The following is a 12,003-nucleotide window of genomic DNA, read 5'->3' as shown; positions in this document are numbered from 1 at the left end:
GAGTGGCTACTGTCCCGGCAGACTCAGAGGCTGTGGGGGAAGCTTCAATCCATCCTGAAAAAGTGTCAACAATGGTTAGCAGATACCGGTACTGTTTGTGCTTTGGCATATGGGTGAAATCAATTTGCCAGTCTTGGCCAGGTAGGAACCTGCGTAGCTGATGAAGCTGGCGCTGGGGATGACAGGAACCCTGGGAATTAGTTTTCACGCAGACAGTACATGAGGACTGGACTTCCTGTATGGTACTGAGGAGGCGGTGGGGGTGAAAAAGTGGGTTGAGGAACTGGTATAAGGCTTTAGGCCCAATGTGGAGTGAATTATGGATGTCTTGGATTATCTGGTACCTTTGCTTTTCAGGGAGGATGAGGAGGTTATGCTTGAAGGCCCAGTCATCCTTGAACCGTACCCCGGGGGTAGACTGGAGGGTCTGGAGTTCTGAGGCAGAGTATTGAGGGCTAGGAGAAAAAGGCTGTGTGGGCTGGCGGTGGGGAAGGTTATGACGGCCTTCAGCTTTGAAAGGATGTCTCGCCCCAGAAGGGGAACTGGGCAGGTGGGGATTACTAAAAAGGAGTGGGTGAAGGGAGTGGAGTTATATGAGCACATGAGTGGTGGGGTTTGATAGGGGATACTCGGGGTCCCATCGATTCCCATGACTAAGACCTGGGAAGGGGTGAGATGGCCAGAATAAGAAGGAAGTGCGGAGTAGGTAGCCCCCATGTCTTGTGACCCTAGGCTCGGCGAGGGTAACCGGAGTCGGAAAGCCAGGGCCCCGCTAGTCATCTAGCAGCCCTAGTAGACTGAGGAACGGAGCTCCCTCGGAGGTTGGCTCCTGGCAAGCAGGCTCCTCCCTACTGAGGGTGACTGCCGGCTGCGTAACGCCAGTGTGTCTGTTTTGAGGAACCAGCACCCTGGGGAAGCTGGGGCAGTCTGACTTCCAGTGTCCCGGGAGCTGACAGATAGGGCAAGGCTTAGTTGGTGGCCATGGTTGTGGACAGGCTCGGGACCAGTGTCCTTCCTTTCCACATTTGAAACATGCCCCTGGAGGGGCATGGGTTTCGGCCTTGGGCTTCTGGTTCCCTGCCGGCCTTAGAGCCGCCACTAGGGCTTGGGTCTGGAGGGCAGCCTTCTGCTTCATGCGAGTTTGGCGGGCAGCCTCAGCCGCATCTTCCCTGGCATTGAATACTTTAAAGGCCATTTTTACCAGGTCTTGGATGGGAGTCTCTGGCCCCTCTTCTGCTTTCTTTAGTTTCTTTCTTATGTCGGGTGCTGATTGGGAGATAAAATGGGAGGCTAATACAGTGGCCCCATTTTGGGAGGCTGGATCTAGTCGAGTGTACCGGACTAGGGCTTCTTATGTTTGAGTGAGGTATTGGAATTCTTTAATATAGGTGGACGGGTTGGCTGAGAAGGATCCTAAACGTTTCTCAATTTGGGACAGGTCTTGGAGTGAGAAAGGAACATGGACCCTGACTAAACCTTCCACGCCTGCTACTTCTCGGAGTGGGGCCAGGATAGCTGGCTGGTGGGAGCGGGTGTGGGCCGCCACGGGAGAGGCAAGAGGAAGTGCAGCCTCTGAGGGAGGGGGCTCAGAGGGAGTAGAGGGAGAGCGAGGCATGGCCTCTGAGGTAGGAGGTGCAGAGGGAGTGGGGGAAGGGCGTGCCATTGATGGCGAGTGGTTGCTGAGATTGGCAGGAGAGGACAGATGTTCAGGCAGATCCTCCAGTGAGGAGTAGGGAGGGGGAGAGGTAGTGGAGGAAGATTTATGGGGGGTTCGAGATAAGAGGATTTGGTAGGTGGAGCAGGAAGAACATAGGTTGGGGTGGGTACGGAGGTCCCAAAAAGCCTGGACGTAAGGAATTTCATTGTCCTTGCCCGCGCGGCGACAAAAATCGTCGAGATCTCGGAGGGTGTTGAAATCAAAAGTGCCAGTCGGGGGCCAATGTGACTGGTTACTGAGTTTGTATTGGGGCCAAGCCACCTGGGACAGGAAAATAAGCTTTTTCTTTCTGAGGGTTTGGGAATATCCCAATTTGGTAAAATTTCGCAGCAAGCACCCGAGGGGGGTGCTCAGAGGTATTTTGGACTCCGAATTTCCCATGGCAGGCGCAGCTACAGACTCTCCGGCGCGGATGGGCAGATGCAACGAAAAGGCGTCCCTGTTTGTTGCAAATTCCCCGGAGTACAATTAAGTACGGAAAGGGAAGCGGTCAGGGGGCGTCCCCCATCTGGCGGCTGTCCCTCGGAAGGCTCCTGGAGCCGGAATGGAAGACTACCTTGGCTCGGCCGAGACTAGGCAAGGAGTCCGTGCAGAACGCCAGAGAGGGAACAACTGCACCATGCCGTAGGAAGAGGAGACGGGAAGCGGGGGAAGGCAAAGCAAGAAAAACTTGGCTTACCTTAATCGGAACGTGGAGGTGGCAGGGCCAGTGTTGGGTAGGTCGGGGAGGGGGGCCGTGGCCGGGCCAACGGCCCCAGCTCCCATCCCGGGTTTCCGGCACCATTTGTCCGACCTACCCTCTGCGGGAAGACTGAGCTCGTTCGGAAAAAACCGGACTGCAGGCTAGAGGAAATTCCTTAAGTTCAGGCTTTATTGAGAGGAAAGAGCCTCCGGGCGGACCAGCCGGGGGGGAAGAGGAGAATGGCCTTGCCGCTCAGAGGGGCAGGGTTATTTATAGGGGGCTGAAGGGCTGGGGGGTGGGGAAGCCAAAAGCCGAGGTGGTGGGCAACTGTTGGTCAGTTTGAACTGCTGGGCGGGAAGCTGGGCGGCGGGAGGCTGGGCAGCGTGAGGGCTAGGGCCGGTATGTAAAGTGAGAGATAAGGGAGCCTCTTTGTGGGGGAGGGAAAGAGAGAGAGAGCTTTTGCGGTAGGGGCAGAGTTTTCCAAACAATTATATAATTAGGTAACTTTTAATATCTGCCCAAAAGAAAACACAAACCAAGTTTCCATAATTTCCATAAAGTGTCTTCCTTTATTGTTTGGGAATACTTTGTTTAAAAAAAGATAAAATGATTCTCATACTGCTGTAAAACAAATGTGTTAAGCTTTAATTTAATTAATTAACTGAAGGAACTCTAGTTAAAGAAGTCAGAGAAGCCCAAATTTATATGAAGTAAAGAAATGTTGAAATGAATTTATAAAAGATGGAAATTTTCCATGAAAGAAGGGCAATCAATTAAACCAGACAGAATATATAATAGTTCAGTGACAGTGAAAGCCTAGAATCTCATAACTTGAGAGGACGTTTTCTAGACGGTGCATAGTTTTCCACTGAAGTTTCGATTTTTTCCTGCAGTGTACCCCCTTTCGATCAAAAACAATCTGAAGGAAAGATTGTGCTTGACCACAAAACAAAGCTGTCTCGTTAAACTTTGCCTGATTATTTGCATAGGTGAAGTAGCGAGTGTTAATTTAGCGTGTAGATCTTCTTTAGTTGTTTTGATAAATGACATTTTCGTAAGTAATCTTAGATTGGACTTTTGAAGGCCTCTATTATTTGCTAAGTTAAGGGCAGGAAGCCATGCCCAAGAAACTCCCTCCACATGATTTATTGTTAATCTTTATTCTCAGTGGAAATGGAATCTCATTATTTCTAAAATCATATTCTTATGAGAATGGATATTTTATACCATTTCTATTTTGAATTGGATGCAAAGAATAAAATACCAAAATTAGCAGAAATGTAGTTAGTGTGGATTGATGTTTGTTTTATTTTCAGATTGAGAATATCAGAAGGAAGCATAATTATCTGCCTTTCATTATGGAATTGTTAAAGACTTTAGCAGAACACCAGCAGTTAATACCACTGGTAGAAAAGGTAAGTATTTTATTGGTAGATACTTAAATTAGGTTTAGATATTCCAAAAACATTAAATGTATTTTTTTTTACATGAGTAGAGGTAGAATTTTTGGAAGCTTTTAAAATTTTTATTCTTTTGCTTTTGCCTCTTATTTTATATTCTGTAAGAATTAGTTCAACTGAGACTATAAAACAAAAAATAAAGAATTACCCCACTGCTTTAGCCTTCCAGAGTCTTAGTGTCAAAACCTCAGGTTATGCTGTATTAAATTAAATTTAAAACACTGTTCTTTCTTTAAGCACAAACAGATTTTTAATGCTAATAATTGAAATAATATTTTCCTAGTTTAGCAGAAATTTGAGTTGATATAATAGAATATAGAAGTAGAATGGACATTGCTGGGTTTTAAAAAATACCTTGTACTAGGAAATAGGTTTTCTTATTTCTAGTCTAGTATCCTTTCCACTGAGGGAAAACTAGCGTAAGTTAGTGAAAAATTCTGATTTCTATGATTTTTTTCATAATATAAGTAAAAATAAAATATTTGTTGAATAAATGAAATGCAGTTAAATTGTTTTTAAGTTCATACTGTAAATCAGTGTTTCTGAAAGTGAACATCAGTGGATATTCTTTAAAATACATGTTACCTGGCCCCTCCCCAGATATTCTGATATAGGGGAAGGATTCTTTAATAAGTTCCCCAAGTGATTCTAATGCAACTGGTCTGTGTACCACATTTTGAGAAACACTTTGAGAAGACACTACTAGGCAAATAAAATTTTGGACCATTAACTTAAAGACAAGAATACATGGTAGGTATATTTTTCTTATTAATTTTAAAATTTACAAAGCAAAGATACATTTCAACAAAGCTGTTTCATGTTATAAATTCTAAATAATTTGAGATGTAAGCTAATAAGTTTTTTGTGCATATACCTTGTTGATTGAAACATGTGACCCAACTTTTAGCATTAAATGTAAAAGTTATTGCAGAAGACTGCTAAATCTCTTTTCCACTGTAGGTTTTTCTGTTCATGTATCTCAGGGTATATTCCGAGATGGAAAATCATTATTAAAGTTTTAGATTAATATGGGATCCTGTGGTTCTCAAAATTGCTTGGTTAACAAAAATACCTAGTTACGATGTTCTTAACACGATCAAATATTTCTCTATTATAAATATTAACTATGTAATGTGCTAAATCAAATGGTACATCAGATATTGTTAGATAATGTTATTAGGGACCCTTAGACAAATTTTAAATGTATGAATTTTGCGTTAAAATTGGTCTGTGAACATAATTTTTTATGTGCAAATTAGTAAGTAGAAGGACCACTGTTATTTGATTTTTAATTACACTATATCCCCAGGGTTTTTTGAGAGCATAGAGAACAACAGCTTATCAGCTTAACATTAGAACCATTATTCCTTAGTTCACATTATTTTGGACACAAGGTGGCAGTAAATGAATACCTGATGTTAGTGGAACATCAACTCTTGTGTTTGCCTTGATTTTCTTAAGGAAAGTAGTTATTGATTTTCTAGTTGGTTATTTCTCTAAGCTGTTCTTTTATTAATATTCCAGAAGCAATATTGAGATAGATTTATTTCTTGTATGCATGCAATAACTGTTATTCTCTAAGGTACTGAAGACATTCACACTCATTTAATTGGAATTGTTGAAATGTTTTTAATTATTCATCAAACATTTATCTAGCTGCAAGGATATTCAAGGCACTCCGTTAAGGTCTAGGGATGTATACATAACTGAGACATATTATTTTCTCTTAAGCAACTCATGATTTGGGAAAGGAATAAATAAACAATTATGATACTGTGCTAAATAGTATTATTTTGATAAGTGCCAAGAGCACTTATCAAAGTCAGGCCAAAGATTCCCAGCAAGCACAGGGTAGCTCCTAAATAGCTTTATAGCCACTTAAAATTTCACACCCATAAAATTTTAAATATGTGATTGGAATTAAATGCTTAATCTGTGGTAGTGTATATTAGCTTCCTTTGCAAGAATATATTTTTGTTCATCTTATTTTGGAAAAAAATGATATGATGCCATATTAAAATATCATTTTCTGTAGATAAATGCAAACTTTATAAAGCATGTTGAAAAACTGTTAGAATAGATTGACTAGATTCTAACATGTTGAAAACTGTTAGATTTCATCATTGTATAAAATCTTTACCAGTGATAGTTAATTACTTCATAGTAATACTTCTAAGAAAAATTACCTATAGAATTCAGAAATAGATAAGTTGGGATGGTAGATTTTTATTATGTTTTGTTTTCAGGGAAACTAGGACAAAAGAACAAGGTGTGAGAAGGGATAGAAGGAAAAAACAGGAAAGATGTGGCTGCACCATGTGGTGGTGCTGCCATATGCCGAGACTCCAGGATCAGACTTTTGAGTAGCTGCAGCACTTGCCTGCAATCTATAATGGCATAAAAGTATTCCAGCTAAAATCTTTTTATTTGAAGAATGGTAAATAAAGGGTGGTTCTCCCTTGGGCATGAACTTGGTTAGGACTAATAAATGTTTTTGTTATGTGAGACTTTTTAACTGGTAAATTCATTGAATATACATTACATTAAAAAACTGCTTAGGAGATAATCTAAAAATATACGGTTATAAAACTTCTTGTATTATGTACCAAATCTCTTTCTTAAAATATAAAATTATCTAGTTTAAGATTACATTTGTGAGACTTCTATTTATTCAGGTATATTTATGATTAAAATTTTTTTTTCCTCCACATTTGTATGTAATCATGAATCATTATCTAAAGTTTTTAACTGCCAATAATCTACCATGATGTAAAATCATATATTCCATTGCTATGGGAGAATTCAAAGCAACTTCACAATATTGAATTTTGTCCACATTTTGTTGTGACTTTATGATTCAGTTGGTAATAAGTAAGCTTCAGATATTTTTCTATTTATTAATAGCAGTAATGTGGAAGAATAAAGCTTATCACAACAATATCTACATTAATATCTATTAATACAGAATTATGTGATTTGTGTCAGTACTTTTTAATGTCTCATTGGTATACTGTATAGAAGGAAAGTATTTTTAACAGTATGTATTTTTTCCGTGCTATATATAAATGTGATAGTTTTTTTAAAATTTTTTGACAAAAGCAGAGCAAAATACAGGCTTTGAATTTAAATCTTATATATGTTACTTATTGGCTGGTGCTTTTAGGCACTTATATACTTGCTTATAACCTCTTTCTAATCTGTAAACTTGGAATCATATCTACTTCACATTCTTGATAATTAAATGAGATCATATCCATAAAGTATATAAATTAGTGCTCAATTAATGGTGATAATTATTTTTAATTTTAAGAAATGTATGGACACTCTTCCTTATATGTGTTTGCTCATTTAATTACATTGTAAAGTTTATATAAAAAACTAGTAAATTCATTTCTTGTTAATCCTACTAAACATTCTGTTAAGTATACTCAGAGATCAATAAGGAAAGAAGCACAGACTTTACTTTAAATTATACCTAAAACCTAATTGAATTTTTATTTTTTGAGGAAAGAAAATTTTGTTTGAGATATAATACATATATCAAATTACAAATAATGCTTGTTAACTGAAGACGTTCATGTTGGCAATTAATTTTATTATTTTTAATATGGCACGCAGACTATTTGCTCTTACTCTAAGGCACAGCACTCAGTTTTATCATACTATTAAAAAATAATTATACTACCTAATATATTACAAAAAGAGATTGTAATTGTTCTAATTGTTCTATTTTATATTTAAGGAAGTTTAAGAAAAAGTTGTGTAATGTAGAAGTCTAATTTATTGACTCTTCTGAAGTGGCACAGTGGAAAGAATATTGTTGTAGTACTCTAAAATCATGCTTTTAGAAATGTCTTCTGAACACCAGCAGAAGTGGCATCATCTGAGAGTTTGCTAGAAATACAGAACCTCAGGCATTTTACTAAATCAGTCTGCATTTTCACAGGGTCCCTAGGTCATTGGTATGTACATTGAGAAGCAATGTTATAAAGCATGTGTCTTTGACCTGTTTTGAGGATTTACTATATACTAGCTGTGGGACTTTGGTCAAGCTTGATAACATCTATAAGTTGTGGCTTCTTTATTTGCTAAAGAATAAAACAGAATTACTGTGTTCAAGCTATGTAATTGTAATGAAGATCTGTTGAACTAATGTGTGAAAACTATTTTTTTAGTTCATAAAAAGTTCATTGACACCAGGGATACATAATCCTTTAATGACATTATGTTAAATTCACTTAAGCTGTTATGTTAAATTCATTTATTCACATATACAGAAACTAATGTAAGGTTTTTCTTATACTCATGTGAATAGGAAATGGGCAAATATATGTATACATATTGTTTTGGAATATTCATGAATGAGTTTGACTTTATGGAATGAGTAATTATGTATTTTTAAATTATTACAATTATAATAATTCATTTCACCTTCAGATAGGAAAGAACTACAAACCAAACATGATCCTTTCTTAGGGCAAAGAATAACCATATAATTGTCCAGGAAAAGTTTAAGTCTCAAGTTAGGAAATATAATGCTTTAGAAGTTTTATAAACAATGTATTTCAAAGCTTTCAGCTTGAGAATGCCATCTTAGGCACATTTCATTTTAATATAGTCTAAAACTGACTTGTAAAATTTTGTAATGTGCTATTTTTATTTGTAGGCAAAAGAAAAACAGAATGCAAAGAAAGCTCAGGAAACCAAATGAAGAGGATGTTTTGGGATATGTACACATTTCTGCTTCTGCACTTATTTTCATGGAAATCATTATATGTAAAGAACTTTGAGCAACACCCTAATTGGCTCAGTGCACGTTTGGTAATAGTGCCTGTCTGTCTTGTCTTTAATGCATGAATTCGTAAATTTCTTCCCTCCCTGCATCATGTGCATGTAGAGCATAGTCAATGAAAGTGATGTTAAGAGTGCTTGCCCAAATTCCATTATTTGACATTGAATCTGAGAACTGTTTGTTTTCTGTTTTCTGGATGTATAACTACCTTAATGAAGCTAGAAAATGCACAAATGATAATCCTTATCTGTAATTTAAATACTTAAAATTTGTAATTGTCAGATCTTGATTAAACTGGATCTCTTATTTCTTCTCATCATTAATGGAAAAAAATCAGTATTTCTATCTTTGATATCTAAGTGTTTTGAGGATTTTAAAACTCAATTTTATGTGCTATATCAGTTATTTGAAAAAGTATGATTTTAATGTAAATCATTTAAAAAGGACAAAGTATAATTAATTTCCAGTGATTTTTTTCATTACTGTCAGTAGAAAAGTAATAAACATCTCAATTTTATTTTAGTAAAATTTCTTCAAGTGTTTGGGGTTATTTGTTTATGTATAAGAGAATTATTTCAGGAAGGTCTGAGTATTATGCTTCAAAGCAGAATTTCAGGTTAAGAAGAAACTGTAAATCTTAAAGAGTGTGGCTGTTACTCTCAGTGGAATATTTTTTCAGGCTGTTAAGCTGTATATAAAAAATTGGAGGTCTGACAGTTCGTGCTATCTGCTTTTTTTTTTTGAGATGGAGTTTCGCTCTTGTTACCCAGGCTGGAGTGCAATGGCGCGATCTCGGCTCACCGCAACCTCCGCCTCCTGGGTTCAGGCAATCCTCCTGCCTCAGCCTCCTGAGTAGCTGGGATTACAGTCACGCACCACCATGCCCAGCTAATTTTTTGTATTTTTAGTAGAGACGGGGTTTCACCATGTTGACCAGGCTGGTCTCGATCTCTTGACCTCGTGATCCACCCGCCTCGGCTTCCCAAAGTGCTGGGATTACAGGCTTGAGCCACCGTGCCCGGCTATCTGCTTTTTTAGAAAGGTGGTAGTGGTGATGGGGGATCTTCTTATTGCTGATTTGAATAAATTCGTACAGGCTGCAGTTTCCAAGAGCCATATACAATTTGCTCACAATTGATTTTTTAAAATTGTTTTTGGGAGTTACTTTGTATAATATTCTTGCTTCTAATCTTCCTTTCCAAGTTAGACTTTAAAGAAAACTTGATAAAACTTTTATTTTAAAGGAAGTAATCTACTTTTTTATCAAGAATATTTCTGAGGTTGATACATGACTTTTTACCATTTTATTATTTATTGTAAAATAAATTTAACTTATTTTGTTAGGGAGAATGTGTACCTGTCTTCCAGTTTCAACACATGAAGTTTTAAGGATTGTTTTTAAGCTTAGTGACTTGGTATTAATTAATTTAGAATTAATGGAGAAAAACTTGATGGGAAATTGATAGAAAAATTAATGAATTATTTTTCATACATAATTTCAGTTGGAAGTAGTGAAAAACATGTAGTTTCTCAGTTATTTGTGGGTAAATATGTTTTGCTCTTGAAACAGTAATAATTATGTAGTGTTTTCAAAGCCATGATATAATTTCAAAAAATGGATTTTTAAGTAAGGCTCATCTTGATCCCACACATGTATTTCAGCTTAATTTATATATCCTTTCCTATTGAGGCTTAAATTTTGTAAAGCAATGTGAGGATTTTTGTGGTAAGTTGTATTTAGTAATTAATATGGTGTGATACTAGCACTAGGATTGACAAATAAATCAGTGGAATAGAAGAGAGAGCCTGAAAACAATCAACATGTATATGATCACTTGATTTTGACAAAGGTGGCAAAACAATTTAACAGGGAAGGAGAGTCTTTTCAACAAAAGGAGTCAGAATAGAATAGCTGAATATCCACATAGAAAAAAATGAACAGTGACCCCTACCTCACAAAAATGACTTTGAGATGAATCATAGACCTAATGTAATGTTTTAAAAGTATGTAGCTTTCTAACTGAAAACATATGTGATTATTTTTGTGACTTGGGGGATTAGCCAAAGGTTTCTTAGGTCACAGAAAGCAGTAACCATAAAAGATCCAAAATTAGAGCTCATCAAAATTGTCATTGAAAATGTTAACAAAAGTAGTATCAAATGACATTTGAAAAATAGTTTTGTAAAACTATATTAATAGGTATAAGGAATTTTTTTATTAACCTAATAAAATTCCTTAATAGGAATTTCCATAGATTAAGAACGGCTTATTTTAATTTTCTTATTAATCTAATAAAATTCCTTAATAGGAATTTCCATAGCTTAAGAATGGCTTATTTTATCTGCATCTTCTTTGATGATTGCGAATGCCTTGTGATACTTCATGATTACTCTGTCTGTGAATAAAAAAGTATGACTTGTCTTTGTCTGGGTGCTATATATTGCTGGTTTGAAACTAAGTCAGGAAGCTAGTGGTAGAGAAAATGGAAGAATAAAGAGCAACCCAGATATAGATGAATCTTGTGTCGAAACGTTTGTTAGTGGATATTTTATACAAAGTCTTGCTCTTTCTTTTCTAAAATTTTATTTAATTATTGGGTAGGCAAAGGCACTTCCATTCTGTTTTATGCCTTTCAAAATAGCCAATTCTAAGGGATGTACTTCTGCTATTGTCAACAAAAAGCTTGGCAACAGCTGCGGCATTGGCTACTCTCACCTTACATGTTTAGTTCCCAAGATAGCTGCCCTTTCTGTAACAGCAGTCAGCTCGACTGTGCCACTAGAATAGACAAATATTTGCTCAGGGATCACAACCGTGGGGACTTGCTCCCCTAGTTTGGGCCATGGTACATATTTTTGTTTATATTATGGGTGTTACATGCAGATTAATACTTTCAGTTAATCCTCCTAGTTGCCTAGAACATTAACATTTCGAGATATATTTAGATTTTTTTTTTCCTGTAGGAGTCTTTGTTTCTTTTATTTTATAAAAAAGGCTTTTAATGTATTCTCAAAAAAATCATTTAGAGAAAACATAAGCAAAAATAAAATTTAAATTACCCTAGTTCTACCAACAGGAATGAGCACATGAACATTTCGGTGTATTCAGTGATCTTTTTTCCTCATGTGTACACATGTTTTTGTGTGTTAGTCTTGTTTGCCCTCCCCATAGTCTGAAATCATTTTATATAGTTTATATTATTTTTAAACTTGATATACAAGTTTTCAGGAAACAAACTATTCTAGCTATTTGAAGAGCAATGCAGATTTAAATTAGAAATTTTGAAACTACCTAGTTTCTTACAAAATTGTTGGAAGGTTTGGAGGAGTGGTCTCCAGAAATGTCTCCCAT

At 36.8% G+C, this 12,003-nt stretch overlaps 1 protein-coding gene across 17 annotated transcripts in view; it reads left to right on the top strand.

Annotated features, from left to right (window-relative positions):
- The window catches only part of UCHL5 (ubiquitin C-terminal hydrolase L5), a 46,238-nt gene extending 37,059 nt beyond the window's left edge, over positions 1-9,179 (top strand). For 12 of the 17 annotated variants that reach the window (XM_078355160.1, XM_035280016.3, XM_078355158.1 and 9 more), the window contains 2 exons: positions 3,716-3,814; positions 8,526-9,179. In XM_078355160.1, coding sequence (XP_078211286.1) covers positions 3,716-3,814; positions 8,526-8,570 — 144 coding nt within the window. In that variant the 3' untranslated portion in view covers positions 8,571-9,179. Of the gene's footprint in view, positions 1-3,715; positions 3,815-4,459; positions 4,610-8,525 lie in introns of all 17 variants that reach the window. The other 5 variants (XR_013529039.1, XR_013529038.1, XR_013529037.1 and 2 more) reach the window with 1 other exon arrangement.
- The last annotated feature ends 2,824 nt before the right edge of the window (positions 9,180-12,003 follow it).

Source organism: Callithrix jacchus, chromosome 18, assembly GCF_049354715.1.
Source record: "Callithrix jacchus isolate 240 chromosome 18, calJac240_pri, whole genome shotgun sequence".
In the NCBI taxonomy this organism is placed as follows: domain Eukaryota; kingdom Metazoa; phylum Chordata; class Mammalia; order Primates; family Cebidae; genus Callithrix; species Callithrix jacchus.
Note: the sequence above shows the minus strand (reverse complement) of the source record. Positions and strands in the feature narration are given on the sequence as shown.